Source organism: Scyliorhinus torazame, chromosome 3 (assembly GCF_047496885.1).
Source record: "Scyliorhinus torazame isolate Kashiwa2021f chromosome 3, sScyTor2.1, whole genome shotgun sequence".
Lineage (NCBI taxonomy): Eukaryota > Metazoa > Chordata > Chondrichthyes > Carcharhiniformes > Scyliorhinidae > Scyliorhinus > Scyliorhinus torazame.
The window spans coordinates 336,334,216-336,356,070 of record NC_092709.1 but is presented as its reverse complement, the minus strand read 5'-3'; the positions used below and the strand labels follow the sequence as shown (position 1 = coordinate 336,356,070).

Genomic DNA, 21,855 nt, shown 5'->3' with positions numbered 1-21,855 from the left:
TATGGTGATATCAAGATTATATTAGTGGCAAAACCTTGGCAGCTGAAATATTTTGGCCGTACAGTTTTGCACAATGTTCTGTACATTTAGCAGATATCCTGTCGAACTGCTCGCGAAAGATCTGAAGATTAATGACACCTTGTACCATGCAAGGCGAGATGGAGTTCTGTTCCCTTTAAAATGACAAAGCCCAATAGATGTTAAGTAAACCGTGGGTGATATGAGAGCTTAATTGTTCTTTTAAATTGCGGGTCAGAGCCTTGGATTTAATAAAGTCAGTCTGTAATCACAAATGCTTTGCTCCCTGTGCCAATTACAGTGTTTCCCTCTCTCTGTAAATTGCAAAAGACTGTTGCTGTTTGAGTGTGATGAGGAAGTGTGACAAGGAATGCATGCTGAGGTGCTGTCTTAATACAGATGTCACTTTCCAAAGGTAGCATTGCATCTACACTTGTGGAAGGAAGGTTTACAGGGCTGTGGGTAAAGAGCAGACAGAGCAGGTCAGGCTGTGGGTAAAGAGAAGACGGAGCAGGTCAGACATACGATTTAGATGCAGGATTAGGCCACTCAAGTCTTCTCTGCCATTTATTAAGATCATAGCTGATCTGATTGTAACTTCAACCCCACATTCCACCCACCCACGATATGCGTTGACTCCCTTCTTAGTCAAGAATCTATCTAGTTCAGCCTTAAAAATATTTAGTGATCCTACCTCCGCCACTCTTTGGGGAAAAGAGTTCCAGAGACTCTCAACCCGCTGAGAGAAAACACTTTCTCATCTCTGTCGTAAATGGAGACCTCTTATTTTTAAACTGTGCCCCCTGTTTCTAGTCTCGCCCACAAGGGGAAGCGGCCTCCTGGCATCTATCCTATCAAATCCCCTCAGGATCTTGTACGTTCCAATAAAATCACCTCTCATTCTCCTAAATGCAGATGGATATAAGACCCAAGCTGCTTAGCCTTTCTTCAATAAGCCCCATCCCATATATCTGTTGAGTGGACCTTCTCTTGAAACTAATTGAATAGCCCTGTTTAAAAGAGCCAGTACAGCAGGGGCTGTTTAGCACAGGGCTAAATCTCTGGCTTTGAAAGCAGATCAAGGCAGGCCAGCAGTGCGGTTCAATTCCCGTATCAGCCTCCCCGAACAGGCGCCGGAATGTGGCGACTAGGGGCTTTTCACAGTAACTTCATTTGAAGCCTACTTGTGACAATAAGTGATTTTCATTTCATTTCATTCATACAGGTGCAATGGGCCGAATGACTTCCTTCTGTGCTGTAAGATGCCGTCATAGTTTCTACTGAACTTTTCCAGTCAACATCTTCTATAAATACTCTTGCACTAATTTCCCCTTTGGAGTGACAACATGAGGTTGCCTCATCGCGTAGATTTAATTGTATTTACCTGTGGTGAGATCCTCCTTTTCATCGCCTTGTCCATAGATTGTAAAGTTTAAGCTCCCCTCATATATTTCCTCAGCGATTGCCCATTGCTCTTACTGAGGTTGCTCCACCCCTGCGTTGTTATGACATTGCTGCTATCACTTTTTATCACTGTCTACATAACTCATCCCGCTCATAGTCTGTTGTTTGCTGTTGACCTATTCCTGCAGGTTCAACAGGCTGTTATCCGAAGAGAACAGCAGCTCCGTGTTCGGTGTGGGTGCGTTGTGTGACATTGGCCTATTTGTTCTTCTGAACGTTCTCCTTGGACTGAAGGGGTTTGCTCATACATGTTGGGAAAGGTTGATCGAGCTTTGCTGGAGATAGGAGGAGGGTGGGGCAGGGAGCAGGTTAGGGTTATAACTGATAGAGATCTTTATGATTGTACAAGTATATGATAGGGACTAGGGAAAATGTTTTTATTTGTGGGGAGACCAAAATTTTTGGTCATAAATATAAGAGAGTGACTAATAAATCGGAAAGGCTTTTCAGGAGGAGCTTCTTTATCTCGACAGTGGTTAGAATATGAACCTCACGACCAGGAGTAGTTCAGGTAAATTGGATAGTTGCATTGAAGGGGAAGTAGAATCATAGAATGCCGACAGTGCAGAAGGAGGCCATCAGGCCCATCGAGTCTGCACTGACCCTCTGAAAGAGCAACCCACCCAGGCCCACTCCTCCACTTAATCCCTGCTACACCACCTAACCTTTAGACACTTAAGGGGTAATTTAAGATGGCCTAACCTGTACGTCTTTGGACTGTGGGAGGAAACAGGAGCACCCGGACGAAACCCATGCAGAGATGGGGAGAATGTCCAAACTCCACACAGACAGTCACTCGAGGCCGGAATTCAACCCGGAACCCTGGTGCTGTGAGGCAGCAGTGATAACCACAGTGCCACTGTGCAGCCCATGAGGGAGTAGATGAGGGAGGAGGGACTAGATGCGGGAGAAAGCAATAGAAGGCTTTATTTTTAGGTTGGAGGAGCATCCTTTGTGTAAATCCTCTGTCATTATGTGAATAAATTCGGTGCTAGGTACACATGCATGTTGAGAGCCATTAGTTCATTTGCGATCTCAACCATTTTCGGGTTGGGCTCGTGTTAAGCTGACTTGTTACCTCCACGTGTTTGGGCGAAGTGTCTGTGAGGACAAGGTCCAGAAGGTTGAAGGGAAACTTATAGCCAAGTTCCGCACACATGACTGCAGCCTCAACCGGGACCTGGGATTCATGCCGCATTACATTCGTCCCCCACCATCTGGCCTGCAAAATCCTACCAACTGTCCTGGCTTGACACAATTCACACCTCTTTAACCTGGGATACCCCATCTCTGGATCTGTAAAGATTTAATCACCTGCTAATGCTCATATTCCAAGCATTGTCTGGCATCTTTGAATCTGTCTATATATATATATGTTTCTGGAACATACCTCTGCATTCACCTGAGGAAGGAGCAGCGCTCCGAAAGCTAGTGACATCAAAACAAACCTGTAGGACCTTCACCTGGTGTTGTAAGACTTCTTACTGTGCTCACCCCAGTCCAACGCTGGCATCTCCACTTCCATGCCACAGTGATGACTGGGCTAGAATTATTGCCCATCCCTAATTGCCCTTCAATTGACTAGCTCACTCGGCCATTTCGGAGGGCGTTTAAGAGTCGACTACATTGCTGTGGATCTGGAGTCATACGTAGGTCAGACCAGATAAGGACGGCAGATTCCCTTCCTAAAGGCCATTAGTGAACCTCATGGTTTTTTACGACAATCGACAATGGCTTTGTGGTCATTATAGCACTTTTCATTCCAGATTTATACTGAATTAAAATTTCACCATCTGCCGTGGTGGGATTAGAACTGGCTACGCTTCCTGCCAACACAGTGCATGTTCCGAGTGGGTTGCTCTGTGACACTATTCAGAGCGTCCAAATAGGCAGCGGCCAAGACCAAGATGGCGGAGACTTCTGGTGGCGGCACATCGAAGAAGGTTGCACGCAAGGTAGCTCCTGTCAGAGTCCCTGGGTTTTATTCCTTTCAGCGCAGTTCCCAGGGGTAATTTGTGGACAGATCTGGTCCATTTAATAGTTCTTTAGAAGAAGATATCAAAGACTGCAAAAAAGAATACTGGAAAGAAGGGTACGAGCGGTTGAGCTTCGGAGGAGCTGTGGAAGGTGTGGAGTCCATTGGGAACAAAGATGGTGAAGGCAAGCCCGTTGGATTGGGCAGCACCTATTACCATCGATAAGCTGACTGAGGTAATGGCAGCCAGTGGAGAGACAAGTTGGCACGCATTTTGAGAGGCAAGGAAGGAAGACGGTGGAGCCCCTCAAAATGTCTGTGAAGGGCGTGTTGGTGGTGCCAATCAAGACGGCTGCTTTGTCCTGGATGTTTTGTGTCCTTTATGTCAAGTTTCTTGAGTGTTGTTGGAGCTCCACTCATCCAAGAAAGTGGAGTGTATCCCATCACACTTTTGCCTTGTAGATGCTGGATGGGCTTTTGGGTGTCATGAGGTGAGTTATGTACTGGAGAATTCTCAACCTCTGACCAACTCTGGTAGCCACAATATTTACATGACTGGTGCAGTTTAGTTTCTAGTCAATAGTAATCCCTATGATGTAGATGGTTAAAGATTCCGTGATGATAATATCATCGAATGGTTAGATTCTCTCTTGTGGAGAAACCATTGCCTGACATTTGTGCCGTGCAAATTTTACTTCCCATTTCCCAAGTCGGAACGTTGTCCAAGTCTTTTTGCATATGTACACTGACTGCTTCAGTATCTGAAGAGTTACAAATGGTACTAAACACTGTGCAATCATCAGCAAACATGCCTCCTCCTGACCTTATAATGGAGGGAAGGTCACTGAGGTCAAAGATGGTTGGCCCTAAGGGTGGCACGGTAGCATAGTGGCATTGGGGTGGAGGAGATCTTGTCGCGACACCGATAGCCTTACTGGAAGCTTGAGCTGTTGGTGCTGCAGGACAGGGACAAGGACCCGAGGGCTAAGGTCAAGGAGGCAGAACCTCAGGATCGTGGGGTTGCCGGAGGGGTGGAGGGCCCGAGGCCGACTGAGTACTTTGCTGCGATGTTCACGGAGTTGATGGGGGAAAGAGGATCAGAATCTTTTCCGCTCCGCCCCCACCCCCACCACCACCGAGCTGGACAGGGTGCACCGATCACTCCGGGTGAGGCCACAGGTGAATGAGTCACCACGAGCGGTGATGGTGTGCTTTCACAGATATCGGATGAAGGAGAGGGTCCTGAAATGGGCCAACGAAAATCGAAAAGTGGGAAGGCAGCAGTATTTGAATATAGCAAGATAGACTAATAGAATTTACAGTGCAGAAGGGGGCCATTCGGCCCATTGAGTCTGCACCGGATGTTGCGGCAAGAGTTGGCAAAGAGGCGTGCGGTCTTTAACAGGGCGAAGTTGGGGCTGTATAAGAGCAGAGTGCGTTTTAGTGTTGTTTACCCAATGAGGTGGAGAGTCACGCACAGTTCCAAAGATCACTCGAGACGGTGGAGGAAACGGAGACTTTCGTGAAAGCACAACGACCAAAGAAAGCCCCGCTGAAATCATCTCCGTGAGGCTGTGTGTCGTTTTAATAAGCGTTCAGAAAGACATGTGAAACTGGACTAATTTGTACTCGTCCATTGTGGGTTGTTTAAATTATAACACACATAAAGGAAAGGGACAGATTGAAGGCAGGACGCGGCACTGTCTCCCTCAGGGGCTGTTTAGCACAGGGCTAAATCGCTGGCTTTGAAAGCAGACCAAGGCAGGCCAGCAGCACGGTTCAATTCCCGTAACAGCCTCCCCGAACAGGCGCCGGAATGTGGCGACTAGGGGCTTTTCACAGTAGCTTCATTTGAAGCTCACTTGTGACAAGAAGCGATCTTCATTTCATTCATTTTCATGGATACCACATGTCGGAATGATTCACAGCGGCTTATAACCACAATTCATACAACCAGTTAGCTTGAAAAGTGCATCTTTGCACGGAATAATTGCAGAGTTGCCTGTGGAACAAGGAATGCTCGGAAATGTCACTGTTGAATCTGTCTGCCACCCATTCGGTCTGGGGAAAACACTCGTCGGCATGTGCTTGATTACAATGGCCCCATTGCATAATCATTGAGGGGATTACCCGAGAGGGCCTGCCCACGGAGACAAGGGAGGGGATTGGGCTGTGGATGGGGACCCCATATATTCTGCCCAACAGGGAATATGCGCTCCCTACGAGCACATTCATCGGGAACCGCCGAATCTTGAAATTCACGAATGCACAATCCTTCTGGCCTCACTGTGCTGTGCAGCCCCTAATTGCGCAGAGGTCTGCGCATGGGGAGACTGATAATGACAATCTGGGAGCAGCAGAATAATTTGGGTAGATTTCTGAGCACGTGCAGACCGCCAGCTTTCATTGGCAGGAGACACGGTGACTGCGACATCTTTTCAGACTGAGACTCAGGCCTTTTGATTCAACCTGGTTGAAGAGTAGGTTTGGTACGAGGAAAGTAAAGCAGAAAGCTAACTGAGTAATCCAATAATATGAAAGTCTAAAAATGAGAGCTCTAGAGTTCAGACAAGGATCATTTGTTCAATGGTTAAATAGGATATATCACTGGTGTTAAAAACTCTCTCTCTTTCCCTCCCCATCCATCTCTCTTTTCCCCCATCTCTCTTCCACCCCATCTCTCTTCCCCCCCATCTCTCTTTCCCCCCCCGTCTCTCTTCCCCTCATCTCTCCCCCCTCATCTCTATTTCCACCCCCCCATCTCCCTTCCCCCCATCTCCCTTCCCCCCATCTCCCTTCCCCCCATCTCTCTTCCCCCATCTCTCTTCCCCCATCTCTCTTCCCCCATCTCTCTTCCCCTCATCTCTCTTCCCCTCATCTCTCTTCCCCTCATCTCTCTTCCCCTCATCTCTCTTCCCCCTCATCTCACTTCCCTCATCTCTCTTCCCCCATCTCTATTTCCCCATCTCTATTTCCCCATCTCTATTTCCCCATCTCTATTTCCCCATCTCTATTTCCCCATCTCTCTTCCCCCATCTCTCTTCCCCCATCTCTCTTCCCCCATCTCTCTTCCCCCATCTCTCTTCCCCCATCTCTCTTCCCCCATCTCTCTTCCCCCATCTCTCTTCCCCCATCTCTCTTCCCCCATCTCTCTTCCCCCATCTCTCTTCCCCCATCTCTCTTCCCCCATCTCTCTTCCCCCATCTCTCTTCCCCCATCTCTCTTCCCCCATCTCTCTTCCCCCATCTCTCTTCCCCCATCTCTCTTCCCCCATCTCTTTTCTCCCTCCATCTCTCTTTTCTCCCTCCATCTCTCTTTTCTCCCTCCATCTCTCTTTTCTCCCTCCATCTCTCTTTTCTCCCTCCATCTCTCTTTTCTCCCTCCATCCCTCTTTTCTCCCTCCATCTCTCTTTTCTCCCTCCATCTCTCTTTTCTCCCTCCATCTCTCTTTTCTCCCTCCATCTCTCTTTTCTCCCTCCATCTCTCTTTTCTCCCTCCATCTCTCTTTCCCCCCTCCATCTCTCTTTCCCTCCTCCATCTCTCTTTTCCCCCTCCATCTCTCTTTTCCCCCTCCATCTCTCTTTTCCCCCTCCATCTCTCTTTTCCCCCTCCATCTCTCTTTTCCCCCTCCATCTCTCTTTTCCCCCTCCATCTCTCTTTTCCCCCTCCATCTCTCTTTTCCCCCTCCATCTCTCTTTTCCCCCTCCATCTCTCTTTTCCCCCTCCATCTCTCTTTTCCCCCTCCATCTCTCTTTTCCCCCTCCATCTCTCTTTTCCCCCTCCATCTCTCTTTTCCCCCTCCATCTCTCTTTTCCCCCTCCATCTCTCTTTTCCCCCTCCATCTCTCTTTTCCCCCTCCATCTCTCTTTTCCCCCTCCATCTCTCTTTTCTCCCTCCATCTCTCTTTCCCCCCTCCATCTCTCTTTCCCTCCTCCATCTCTCTTTTCCCCCTCCATCTCTCTTTTCCCCCTCCATCTCTCTTTTCCCCCTCCATCTCTCTTTTCCCCCTCCATCTCTCTTTTCCCCCTCCATCTCTCTTTTCCCCCTCCATCTCTCTTTTCCCCCTCCATCTCTCTTTTCCCCCTCCATCTCTCTTTTCCCCCTCCATCTCTCTTTTCCCCCTCCATCTCTCTTTTCCCCCTCCATCTCTCTTTTCCCCCTCCATCTCTCTTTTCCCCCTCCATCTCTCTTTTCCCCCTCCATCTCTCTTTTCCCCCTCCATCTCTCTTTTCCCCCTCCATCTCTCTTTTCCCCCTCCATCTCTCTTTTCCCCCTCCATCTCTCTTTTTCCCCTCCATCTCTCTTTTTCCCCTCCATCTCTCTTTTTCCCCTCCATCTCTCTTTTCCCCCTCCATCTCTCTTTTCCCCCTCCATCTCTCTTTTCCCCCTCCATCTCTCTTTTCCCCCTCCATCTCTCTTTTCCCCCTCCATCTCTCTTTTCCCCCTCCATCTCTCTTTTCCCCCTCCATCTCTCTTTTCCCCCTCCATCTCTCTTTTCCCCCTCCATCTCTCTTTTCCCCCTCCATCTCTCTTTTCCCCCTCCATCTCTCTTTTCCCCCTCCATCTCTCTTTTCCCCCTCCATCTCTCTTTTCCCCCTCCATCTCTCTTTTCCCCCTCCATCTCTCTTTTCCCCCTCCATCTCTCTTTTCCCCCTCCATCTCTCTTTTCCCCCTCCATCTCTCTTCTCCCCCCTCCATCTCTCTTCTCCCCCCTCCATCTCTCTTCCCCCTGCCCTCCATCTCTCCCAACTTCCTCTCTTCCCCCCCCCCCACCGCTCTTCATCCCCCTTCCCCGGTTAATTGGCCAGCCAGCAGGCGATTGCCGGTGGCGAGCAGGGAGCAAGTGTTTGCATCCATTTTCGGATCCACCTGGTTGCACGCGCACACCCACCTCTCTCCCCACCCCCACCTCTCTCACTGTTGAAGAGATAACCTTTTTACCCAGAGCATGTTGTCGTTCTGGAGCTGAAGGGTAGTAGAGGCAGAAACCTCATTGTATTTTTTAAAAAGCTGCTTTGATATATGCTTGACTTTCCATATCTGACAGGAATTGGATTGGGCTGAGTAGATCCGTTCTCCCCGTGTCTGCGTGGGTTTCCTCCGGGCACTCCGGTTTTCTCCCACAAGTCCCAAAAGACATTCTTGTTCAGTGAATAGGACATTCTGAATTCTCCCTCTGTGTACCCGAACAGGCGCCGGTGCCTTAGGGGCTTTTCACAGTAACTTCATAGCAGCGTCAATGTAAGCCTGCTTGTGACGATAAAGATTATTATTATTCGACTTTTTTTTAGCTGGAGCTGACCTAATGGGCCAAATGGCCTCCTTTTGTGGCATCAGTGTTCCCTTTGATCAAGCTCCTGTGAAGCATCTTGGGACATTTTTTCTGCAATGTCTGTTTGAATTTATCAGTTCTTTGGCGATGTGTCAGTAGTTTTATGACTATTTTTGAAATGTGTTTATTGAAATTGTGTGTGTTTGTGTGTCTGTGTCAATTACATCATTGGTGCAATTGGCTATTCGCCCAACAGTATAAATAAGCTTAACAACAGCGATGTGAGAATACTTTCTGCCTTTGGAATCACACGATATCACAAATACCAGTTGGGTTCTCCTCCATTGACACCTATGGTATTCACTGAAAATAAATACAATAAACAGACTGGTATTGATTCAAATCACATCTGCTAGAAAGGCCTCGAGTGGCTTCATACTCAGTGACTTACCTTGAGGGCAGTGGCTATTGTCCTATAGGCCAGGACATTGAGGCACTGCACGTTTCCAGCAATGGCGAATCACGGGCCTGAATTGTTCCCTCGGTGTGCGTGTGCAACTGGGTGGGCCCGAAAATGGATGTGAACTCTTGCTCCCTGCTCGCCACCGGCAGCCGACAGCAATCGCCTGCTGGCTGGCAAATTAACCACAATCCGGTGTGGAACACGACCTCTGCGAGGGCCAGCGCTGCTGTGTTAGGGTTAGGGTTAGAATGCGGGCCCATGGCAGTCTCCTCAATGGAGTCAGCTGTGGGCAGGGAGTTTGGAAGGACACAGTGAAGGTTGTGGAAAGGAGTTTGCGCTGTGACCAGGTGTAAATGCCTCTTTATGGATAGAAGCCTCCTTACCTACATAGGTTCTGAGCAATATTTTTTATTCTTCCGTGTGATACGCATGTCATTTGTTGCCCATCCGTAAGTGCCCTTGAACTGAGTGGTTTTCTAGGCCATTTCAGAGGGTATTTAAGAGTCAACCACATTGCTGTGGATCTCTAGTCCCATGCAGGCCAGGTCAGGGCAGCACAGTAGCATAGTGATTAGCACTATGGCTTCACAGCGCCAGGGTCCCAGGTACGATTCCCGGCTTGGGTCACTGTCTGTGGGAAGTCTGCACGTTATCCCCGTGTCTGCGTGGGTTTCCTCCGGGTGCTGCGGTTTCCTCCCACAAGTCCCGAAAGACGTGCTATTAGGTCATTTGGACATTCTAAATTCTCCCTTGTAGCTGAACAGGTGCCGGAATGTGGCGACTAGGGGCTTTTCACAGTAACTTCATTGCAGTGATAATCTAAGCTTACTTGTGACAATAAAGATTATTAAACAAAAAAGATCAAGTAAGGCTAGCAGATTTCCTAAAGCGCATTAGTGAACGAGGTGGGTTTTTATGACAGTCAACGATAGATTCATGGCCATCATTACTGAGACTAGCCTTTCAATTCCATACTTTATTAATTCAAATTTAAATTCCACCAGCTGCCATAGGGGGAGGACATAGGGGACAGAGGGGACATAGCTTTAAATTGAGGGGAGATAGATATAAGACAGATGTCAGAGGTAGGTTCTTTACTCCGAGAGTAGTAAGGGTGTGGAATGCCCTGCCTGCAACAGTAGTGGACTCGCCAACACTAAGGGCATTCAAATGGTCATTGGATAGACATATGGACGATAAGGGAATAGTGTAGATGGGCTTTAGAGTGGTTTCACAGGTCAGCGCAACATCGAGGGCCGAAGGGCCTGTACTGCGCTGTGATGTTCTATGTTCTATGTTCTATGGTTGGATTTGAACCCATGTCTTTCGAGTATTACCCTGGGCCTCTACATTACTCATCAAGCACACTACGATCTTCTCATGGGTCACAGAGAAAATATCATTGTCACAAGTAGGCTTACATTAACACTGCAATGAAGTTACTGTGAAAATCCCCTCTTCGCCGCATTCCGCTTTTTCGGGTACACAGAGGGAGAATTCTGAATGTCCAGTTCACCTAACAAGCACGTCTTTTGGGATGTGAAAGGAAACCGGAGCACCCGGAAGAATCCACACAGACACTGGGAGAACGTGCAGACTCCACACAGACAGTGACCCAGCCGGGGAGCGAACCTGGGACCCTGGAGCTGTGAAATGACAGTGCTAACCACTGTGCTACCACCGCAGGAATATACATGCACTCCCATATCCATACTCCTCGCTTCATCCTTGGCCTCATCCTCTTAAAATTTCAGTCCGTTGCTGACTTAATTGCCTGAATTGGTGAGCAGATGGCTGACATTTGGAATACAAGCAGAAAATAGCGATACGGCGTGATGGCTTCGGGAATTCCGCCCGGCATCATCATGCTTTATTTCCCAGATGTCGGGAACAGAATCTCACAGCGCAGATGGAGGTTATTTGAAAAAGCGACATAATAAATCCCATTCCCTTCATTTTCCCCCATAACCCTGTTATTCTGTCACCATGAAGTATTTGTCTAACTCCCTGTTAAAAGCGACAATTTGATCTGCTGTCTCCGCCCTTCCAACTCCTAAGTCGCTGTGTTAGAAAATGTTACCTTTCTCCTGCTTCAGACTGTGATGTTGTGGGAGGAGAAGAGACTGAACGTAGACATTGAGTGCCACTAAGTGGCTTTGTAGGCCATTTCAGAGGGTATGTAAGAGTCAACCACATTTATGCGGAGTCACAAGTAGGCCAGACCAGGTAACGGAGGCAGGCTTCCTTCCCTAAAGGATATTAGTGAACCAGTTCCAGACCCTCTATTGAGGTTACATTCTACCATCTGCCATCATAGAATTTACAATGCAGAAGGAGGCCATTCGGCCCATCGAGTCTGCACTGGCTCTTGGAAAGAGCACCCTATCCAAGGTCAACACCTCCACCCTATCCCCATAACCCAGTCCAACACTAAGGGCAATTTTGGACACTAAGGGCAATTTATCATGGCCAATCCACCTAACCTGCACACCTTTGGACTGTGGGAGGAAACCGGAGCGCCCGGAGGAAACCCACGCACACACTGGGAGGATGTGCAGACTCCGCATAGACAGTGACCCAAGCAAGAATCGAACCTGGGACCCTGGTGCTGTGAAGCAATTGTGCTATCCACAATGCTATCGTGCTGCCCATGGTGGGATTCGAACCCACGCCCCCCTCCACCCAACCCCCCCCGCTTTTTAATGCAGGAAATGCAGCAGCCAATTTGTGCACAGCAAGCTCCCGTGAACAGCAGTGTGATCATCACTGGATAATCTGCTTTTTGTGATGTTGGGCGGAATTCTCTCGCGACGCCAGTGGTGGGAATCATGGCGGTCAGGGGTACCTAATTTGGCGGGAGACGAGATCTGTTTCCGGTCAACGGGATAGACTGCTGGAATTTTGTTCTTCCGGCTTTCGAGACGGGCCGAGATTCTCAATCGGAAATCCATTTTCACGCATCAGCGTCTGAGTCCAGCTGATGAGAAGGCACCTCGCTGGAATGAAAGCTCTCCCTCTAAATCAAGCTTGGAAATGAGAGCATTCGTTCTTTCTGACTGTGTATACGTGGAGCCGACCTTTACTTCTTCCACCCTCTTGAGGTCAGTAGGCAGTGCTTTTGTCTTTCTGGGCACCACCCATAACTTAGCCCATATCGAGTACTCGTGGCAAAAGCTGTGGACACGGGAGGCAGGTGAAGACTGGAAGGAAGGGGGTGGTAGGGTGGGGTGAAGGCTGGACATGGGAGCCAGGCTATGGGGGATGCTGGGGGGAGGGAGTGACTTAGAGGGAGAGGTCGGTGGTGTAGACAGTGCGGTCCTGGGGAGAACTCTGGGCACTGGTGATAGGAGGGAACAGTCACAATCCAGAAGTGGTAGTGGGATGCGGTAGAGGGGGCAGGCCCAGGGTGAGAGTCTGGTCGGTGATGGTCTCATGAGGTGGGGCGAGTGGGTGAGAAGTTGGCTTCGATAACGAGAGGGGTCAGTGTTAGAGTGGGCATGGGGACGGTAACAGGCGTCCGCTCTGAGGGAAGGGGAGGCACGTTGCGGTGAATCGTGATTGGGTCCAGGTTAGTTCCAGGGATGTTGAAGGATGACAGAAGGGAGAGGAATGGTGATATTGGGTAGGTCTGTGGTGATGGGGGAAATGTTGATGAGTGAAGCGGGACGGTGGTGAAGTGAGTTTGAAAGAGGTGTGGGTCCTGCCCATTGTTGGCTGGGTGCAGAGCGCAACGTCTCACGAGATCCCGTTCGACCTCGCAAGGCGTAGTGAGCCAGGTATACCGGCCGCGTCATGTCGTGCAGGGCGCGGCCGTTAGATTTTGTTCACCACCTTTCAGATGACACGTGATGGTGAGGCCCTCTCTGAAGTGGGTACAAAAAAGTCCTGTGGCACCACTTTTGAGCAGCAGGAGAGATCTCCCTAAGGTCCTGAACTGATTTGGCTCTAAATGAGACTCAAGTCCAAGCTGGTTGACTCTTAAATGCCCTTTGAAGTGACCAATTAAGTAAGGCAGTCGCCTATATTAAAACTACTACCTGTAGCGGTTCAAGAAAGCCCACCAATCAAATTTCCGAAGGCACAGGGCGTGTGGAACAAATGCTGGCATCCGCCTGTGCCACATGCGTTCTGATAAAAAAACACCTTGTTTACTCCCATTTAAACCCATCATAATTTTGAATCCCTCTATTAAGATTGAGTCTGCGGTTCCTGAGAATTACCGATAATTAAATAGGACTAAGAGCACAGAAAGCAATTATTCATCCCAACTGGTCTGTGTTAGGAAAAGCAAAATACGCGGACGCTGGTAATCTGAAATAAATACGGGAAATTCCGGATAGAGACAGCAGCCCCGGGGGCACCTGTGGAGTGCGAAACGGAATTAACGGCCAAACATTTCCAGGGTTTCCGCGGGGTGGTGACCCCTCCATCGCAGCGTTCCCCAGGGCGGAGGAAAATGACGGGCTGCCTCCACTGCAGCAAAAAACGTGCAGTGGGGGGGGTCACAGACACGGACCTGAAATCCCGCCCAACGTTTTGACTTCTGTATGACTTCTTTAGAACCGAAGAGAGGTACCAATGTGATAGGTTTTATGCTGCTGAGGACAGGGGTTGGAGCAGGTGGAGCATAATCTGAAGGTTAGGGTTATGTTGAGTTTGGACGTGACTAAATGATTAAGCTATCATGGACACCATTGAGTGGTTTTATCTTCATGTAAATGTTAGTGTTTACACTTCTCCTGTTCCTCCTCCACTCTACTTAATTTCATCTCACCAATATATCCTTCTGTACTTTTCTTCCCAACACATTTATTTAACCTCCCTTTTAATTCATCAATGAGTTCCTGTGATGCAGTGGGTTGTGTCCCTACCTCGGAGGCAGGAGCTGCTGGTTCATGTTCCACTCCAGGTCATTCTGACCAAGTAAGGTGTGTTTATAAATCCTTCCAGTGCACCTGTGGCAGGTGGTAAGAGCGGGAGAGTCTCCCGATGAGCTGCAGCAATGTGGTAACTAGAGCTTAACAGTCTCCCCACTTTAAAAGATTCTCCATGAAGGTTCTTGCCACTGGTTGTCCTGTGTGAAGGTCCAATCTTACCAAAATCTTCATGAGAGGATCCAGGGTGCGACGAGGCCGTTGAATCTCGCAAGACATCGCAATCTGGATCACACCCCCCCCCCGCCGATAGAGATCCAGATCAGCATTTAAATATGCATGCACCTGGACACTGGCACTGCCAGGATGGCCAGGTGCCAAGGTGGCACTGCCAAGGGTCGGAGGATGAGGGGGCCATGCCCAAGAAAGGGTGATTGGGGTGGGTATGAAGAAAGGGAGGATGAAGGCTAGGTATGAAGGGGCCTCATAGAGGTTAGGGGAGAGGTGAAGGGTGGGGGTCCTGAATGTGGTGGGCCGAAAGGAGTGCCCGAAAAGGGGGTGGGGCAGCCTGAAAAGGGGGGGGGGGTTCCCTCAGTGACTCCATAGAAGAGTGTCCTCACTTTTGGGGGGGGTAATGCCCATGTATGCGGGAGTGACATTGCCTGTGGGTGGGGGGGGGTGGGGGTCGGACCCTCAAGCTCACTTCGAGTTTGGGGCACCCTTTCAAACTGGCAGCCCGATCTCTGAGGAGCCCTTCTCGCCGACCGTTTCAACTCTCCATTGAACATAAAATTTCCAGGGTGGGCTGGAGCGGGAGGAACTCCCAAAGGCCCCCACAACATGTCTATAAGTGTGGGTGAATACCGGTGTGGATCTCGCCCAAATATCCAGCGAGAAACACCTGGCTGAACTCACCCAGGAATGACACTTGGAAATCTTCTGGTTAAATCTTACCAAAATTTTCATACAAAATCCAATCTTACAAAAATCTTCATGTGAATGAGATATTAAACTGAGGTGCCATCTACCTGGGGGTTGAAATTTGACAGAGCCCATGGTATTATTTTGAAGAAGAGCAGTGGAGTTATCCCTGGTGTTGTGGCCAATGTTTATCTCTCGATCAACGTCACCAACAACAGGTTATCTGTTCATTAACCCATTGTGCTGTTCATGGGATCTTGCTGTGTGCCAGTCGGCTGCCAGGTTTCCTACATTACAACAGTGACGACACATCAGAGGTACTTCATTGGCTGTAAGGGCCTTTGGGATGTCCGGCGGTTGTGAAAAATGGGATATAAATGCACATTTTTAATCAAAAATGCATGTGACATGGGGGGCGCGTGATTCTCCGAGCCCCGCACCGGGCCGGAGAATTACCACAATCGCGTCAAGGCGCCCCGATGCCGGCGCGCGATTCTCCGAGGTGCGGAGAATCGCCACCATTTGCGCTGGCGCGTTTGGCGTGGCGCGGCCGCTGGAATCGACGTGGCTGCCGATTCTCCGGCCCGGATGGGCCGAGCGGCCGCGCCGATACGACAGAGTCCTGCCGGCGCCGTTCACCCCGTTCGCTGCCGGCGGGAACTCTGCGGGAACGGTCGGGCGGGCGGCCTGTGGGTGGGCAAGGGGGGGCCTCCAATGTGGCCTGGCCCGCGATCGGGGCACACCGATCGGCGGGCCGGCCTCTCTTTCCGACCCCACTCGGGCCTACTTTCTGGCGCAGCTGGCCCCTGAACACCGTCTCCATGTTGAGTCGGGACCGGCGCGCTAAAGAAGTCCGCCGTGCATGCGCAGGTTGGTGCGGTGCCCATTTGACGCCGCAAAAGGAGGCTGGGGCAGCGTGAACTGCTCCAGCACCGTATTGCCGCCCTGTGGGGGACAGTATCTGTTGGACCCGGGCCCGGTTCGTGCCGTTGTAAAACGCGACGGCGTTCGCGATGGTGCGAACACTTGGGCTCCATATTGGAGAATCGCCCCTGGGATTTCTGGTTTGGTAAATGCTGACACATCTGCTCCGCAATTCCAAACATTTGCTTCATTATTACAAACCAACCGGGAGCTGCAGGTGGGCATTCCTGACGGTCCTGAAAGCTAATTTGTTCAGTTTGGGAGGAGAGTACGCGCGTGCTAAATAATGTGACATGTGGGCAGCACGGTGGCGCAGTGGGTTAGCCCTGTAGTCTCACGGCGCCGAGGTCCCAGGTTCGATCCTGGCTCTGGGTCACTGTCTGTGTGGAGTTTGCACATTCTCCCCATGTCTGCGTTGGTTTTGCCCCCATAACACAAAGATGTGCAGGCTGGTGGATTGGCCACGCTAAATTGCCCTTTAATTGGAAAAAAAGAATTGGGTGCTCTAAATTTGTAAAATAAATAAATAATGTGACGTGCATCCGAATGGGTTGACGAAAGGCAAAGCAGTTAAACTGGGCGCTAAGTGTTTATTTCTTAATTACTTCCCAACGTCTGGTGGCAGCAGCAGGTCTGTACTAGTTCCAAACCGTTTTTCCACAGGCAGTTAAACAACTCTCTTTCATAGTCGACGCGTGTGAACAAACGTTTTGTAGATTCCCCTTTTAGCCCCTGGAAGGAAAACAGACTTAAACAAGAATTAGGAAAACATTGTGCGTGCCGGGGAGTCTGGAAAGGAAACGGGAAATGCTCGGAACTCTCAGCAGGACCGGCAGCGTCAGCGGAGAAAGAAAAACAGTTCAGTGCTTTAGGCTGGTGACCTTTCACCGGAACTGGAAACATTTTAAAGATATGGCTGGTTTCAATCAATTCGGTCTTTGACATTCTAACAAGCAGTTATGTCACCACACTCTCTGTACTGCTGTGAGGCTTGGACTGTGTATCAGTGCCACATAAGAGCACTATTAGCAATGCCTCTGCCTCTGGATTCAATGGGAGGACTGTTGAGCAAATGCTGGCATGCTTGGATGGCACGTTGGCACAGTGGCTAGCGCTGTTGCTGCACACTGCCAGGGTCCCAGGTTCGATTCCCGGCTTGGGTCACTGTCTGTGGGGAGTCTGCACATTCTCCCCGTGTCTGCGTGGGTTTCCTCCGGGTGCTCCAGTTTCTTCCCATAAGTCTCGAAAGACGTGCTTGTTAGGTGAATTGGACATTCTGAATTCTCCCTCAATGTACCCGAACAGTCGCCGGAGTGTGTCAACTAGGGGCTTTTCACAGCAACTTCATTGCAGTGTTAATGTAAGCATACTTGTGACAATAAAGATTATTATTATTATTGAAGCTAGCTCCACAAGCATTTAGGCAAAACTCCAGCACAGTCAACTTCGCTTGTGCCCAGATGACTGAAAAGCCTTTCTTTCCCCCAACGACCTGTGCTCTCAAATCTTCAACGTTCTAGGGGAGGACAAAGAACGCGCCACGTTCTGAAACTCTCCTTGAAGCGAGGCAGGATCAACATTAATGAGCGGGAGGAGCTGGCCAGCAGTCATTCAAAATGGCAGCAACTTGTCCATCCATCTGCATCACGCTCCGACTCCAAACGTCTTAATGATGAGGCAGAGCGGCAGCAGAGAAGGAAATCCTGTTCTCCGGATCCCACTGCCTCATGGGACGTCCTGCCCCATGTGACAAAGGTCTGTTGATCGAGAATCGTCCCCTTCAGTCACACGAAGGTCATGGGGGACATGCATAAAGCAGGGGAGAGACGTGGAGCAGTAGGGCTGAATGGAGGGCCAGTGATAGGTGGAGATTGACAAAGATGCCATATACAGAAAGACAAAAGGAATGTAAATGGTGTTGATTAAGGCTAAGAAAGGTGCTGCTGATAGTGACACATAAAGAGATTGGTGCTGTTGAGCAATTGGACTAAAAACACCCAGTTTGCTATGTTCATATTCTGGCCAATAAACTCACAGCTTTTGTGTTCCCAGTGTGATCTGAAAGAACATTGAACTTTATAATGTCACCTTATCCCTCCAAAATGGTTTACATTGAGTCACTGGTAATGAATCCCTTTGATGTACTTTTACTGTTGTAGCGCAGGTCCCATAAATAACAATGAAATGACAGCTCCGCTAATGCAATTTGATAGAATCACTGCCAAAAGCACAGGCAGCCCTCTTCTGTTCCTCTCCAAAACACTTCTACAAAATCTTTAACATCCACCTGACTAGTCAGACAAGGCCTTATTTCACATTTAACACCAACTGTGTCTTCAGTTGGAGCACTGTCATCGTGGAGTCAACAGTCCGACTGAAACATTGAGAAGCACAGCACTTCGACCGCTTGAGCCTGTTCCAACTTCCAATAGGGCAACACCGATCTTCTATCTCAAATACACTTTCCTGTCCTATCCCCAACGTGGCATGAGGTGCTCCGTGAATGAAAGCTGTTGCCTTCTCTCCCTTCACTGCCAGCCTCTCTCGCTGTAATGGGCATAAGGGCAGGGCCATGAGCACTCTCCCGCTCAGCACCCAAGCCAGTTTATTGTGTGACATGTAGTCAAGGTGGTCTCACTTTCCGACTTACCCACCTTAGTTCTGTAACCCTCAGCACCCTTGCCTAACAGAGACACAACCATTGTATTAACTCAACGTCCACATTCCTGTGCATGGTGCGGCTCAAGGGCAGGAACCCTGGGTGCCCTCCTTATGCAAGACTGGATCGAGTATGGGTGGGCAGGGCAATTGCAGCTGTTGTCCTGGCGAAGGGGGATATTGAACTTGGGTACCAGTTCTGGATAAAATGAGGAAGTCAATTTTTCCAGTTTCGCAGATCTTCCAACTCCAACCTATTGAAATAATCCAACTCAAGTAGCTGCTTGAGAGGGAGATACCTGGGCCCCCAGTAGTCTCAAAGCCTGCCGCAAGCAAAGACTCCGTTCTATCCATTGTGTTTAAAAGATGACTGATCCAGGACTCCCAACGCCCCCTTGAGTGGGAGTCAACTGGAGTCGACTAGTGTGCCCAGCAGCGTTGCCAGTGACCCAGGAGAAGGCGGCTCACTAAAGCAGGAACATACCATCACTCCCAATATTGTCAGTGACACCCAGACACCAGGGGCGGAATTCTCCCCTACCGGCGGGCTAGCGTTCGAAGAATGGATGGAGAGCTGAGACAGAGGTTGCTTCGCCATAAGTGGTGATTCAGGCACTGACAATGGCATTTGGACAAGTATTTGAAGGGGGATAACTCAGCTGCCTGAATTGTTTTCTTGGTTGGGGAGGAAATGTGTGTGAACATCATCAGCTAACTTTGGAATGTTGGTCACTGGGGCATGGCAGGCAACAGCAGTAGCCAATCAGGGCAGATAGACATGTCATTTTAATACTGTCAGATGCTGCAGTGATAGTCACTGGATCAGTAATCCAGAGACCCGGAGTTATTGGTCTGGGTCACATGGGTTCAATCCCACCAGCTGGGGGTATTTAAATTCAGCGAATTGATAACTTTGATACTCGTTTCGGTAATGATGACCATGAAACCATTGTTGATTATCACAAAAGTCCAGGTGGTTCACTAATATCCTTCAGGGAAGGGAATCTGTCATCCTTACCTGGTCAGGCCTACACGGTGTGGTAAACCACTGTTAGTATATTGTATGTATTGTGGTAAACTGTTTCTATACTATATGTAATGTGGTAAACCACTGCCTGATGGCTCCGCCTCCCCTCGGGCTTGGTATAAAGGTGGCCGACCTGCGGCCCTGCCCCAGTTCGGGATCAGAGGCCAGGAGGCTTTCTGTTTAGCTCATTAAAGCCTCAGTTTCGTTCACTACTCGTCTTGTGTTGATTGATGGCACATCACATGGGACTCCAGATACACTGATCCGTTTAAGGGCAATTAGTGATGGGCAATAAATGCTGGCCTTGCTAGTGACGCCCATCAATGAATAAAAACAAGAATAGACCTGCCCGCAGATGGGGTGGAGCATTATGGGCTGCGAGCCTCCCCCTTCTGTAAAAGAGAGGGGAATGGGGAATTCTGAATGGAAAGCTAGTGCAGAGGAAAATCCATCCACTCCCAATTATAGTCATCCTTCATGAAATCACTTTGTTTCAATTGATTATTTTGCCAGATTGGGGAAAATATATCATATATTATTCGTTTAGATCCTCATTTAGGTGTTAGCTGTGTCTCTGTGGCTACTCTTCAGTTAGATACTGAGGGAGTGCTGCACTGCCGGCGGTGCGTCTTTCAGATGTGGTGTGAATCTGAGGCCCTGTCTGCCCTCGCAAAGAATTCCATTTTGTAGAAGAGCGAGGGAGTTTTCCAGGTCTCCTGACCAATATTTTATTCTTAGAACAGCACTGAAAGCAAGAGCATCTGGTCACTATCACATGGAGTACAAAAAAGAAACAAAAGAAAATCTTGCATTTATATCGTACTTTTCATTTGCCAGAATTATTGCTTTTCTTCAAAAATAATGCCGTGGGCATCTCTTATATCCGGCTGCCAGGAGGCTTCCTGTTTACAAGTAGTCCCAGACGACATTAAAAGTCAAGCATGCAGTTAAAATCAGGGTGCTTGTTTTGTCATGGTTTCAATGCATTGAACACTCCTAAAGATACAAAACAATTGAGTTGTCAAGGCATAGCATGGAGGTTTTTCCTGAATGTATTTTGGGTTGCTTTGATTTTAATCTTCTAATGAAGGTCTAACTGACCCTTGGCTGAGTAAACGGTGAGGTCCAATTCTTCATGTTGCAAGATGTTCGCATGATGGAGTCAGCCTTAACAAGACAGTATCTGGCATTGCTCACTGTGCACAAAAAGTGCAGAAAGAGGTCACTGAGACTATCTAGCTCTCTTGAAGCAGTCCCCTGATTACTTTTGAGGCTCAGTTTCATAAATGGAGTTGGTAATTGGCGGTATGATCCCCCTATGTTTTCCAGTTGGCCTGCTGGGATTGCTCAATTCTTTCATAAAAGCAGCACTGTATTCAAACACAAGTCAGCGCTAATTTACCCTGAGCGTGATCCCCAATTCGCCCCGGGTTTTGGGGAACCGTGGGCGAAATTCTCCGACCCCCCGCCGGGTCGGAGAATCGCCGGGGGCTGGCGTGAATCCCGCCCCCGCCGGTTGCCGAATTCTCCGGCACCGGAGATTCGGCGGGGGCGGGAATCGCGCCGCGCCGGTTGGCGGGCCCCCCCCCCCGCTCGATTCTCCGGCCCGGATGGGCCGAAGCCCCGCCGCTAAAATGCCTGTCCCGCCACTGCGCTTGCGTGGGAAGCTGTCAGCCGCCGCTGACGCTCCCACGCATGCGCCGCCCGGAGATGTCATTTCCGCGCCAGCTGGCGGGGCACCAAAGGCCTTTTCCGCCAGTTGGCGGGGCGGAAATTCGTCCGGCGGCGGCCTAGCCCCTCAATGTTGGGGCTCGGCCCCCAAAGATGCGGAGCATTCCGCACCTTTGGGGCGGCGCGATGCCCGTCTGATTTGCGCCGTTTTGGGCACCAGTCGGCGGACATCGCGCCGTTTCCAGAGAATTTCGCCCCGTTACCGCCCCAAACACTCACAGCATCCAGGACTCTGCAGACGAGGGTCAGGAGCCCAACAATCTCTCTAACCTCCACATTGCATCGGTGAATGTATCGATGCAGGCCACCCAGAAGTTGTCCCCTTTAAGAAATGGTGCGCGCGCAGCCATCCGCAAAATCATTTTAAGGTGCCGTGTATCAACAGCCTTGGGTACAGCAATAAAAATTTAGAGGTAGCATTGCCGGAGACCAGGGACGAAACTCTCTGGAAACGGCGCGATGTCCACCGACTGGCGCCCAAAACTGCGCAAATCAGACGGGCATCGCGCCGCCCCAAAGGTGCGGAAT

General features: G+C 49.6%; 1 protein-coding gene across 2 annotated transcripts in view; it reads left to right on the top strand.

The window, feature by feature from the left end:
* LOC140409302 (BCL2/adenovirus E1B 19 kDa protein-interacting protein 3-like) overlaps positions 1-21,855 on the top strand; it is a 52,556-nt gene that overhangs the window by 3,113 nt on the left and 27,588 nt on the right. Inside the window, exon 1 of one of the 2 annotated variants that reach the window (XM_072497688.1) lies at positions 1,279-1,407. The exons of the other annotated variant lie outside the window; for it this stretch is intronic. Coding sequence (XP_072353789.1) covers positions 1,365-1,407 — 43 coding nt within the window. The 5' untranslated portion in view covers positions 1,279-1,364. Of the gene's footprint in view, positions 1-1,278; positions 1,408-21,855 lie in introns of those variants that run through there. 2 annotated transcript variants of the gene reach the window in all.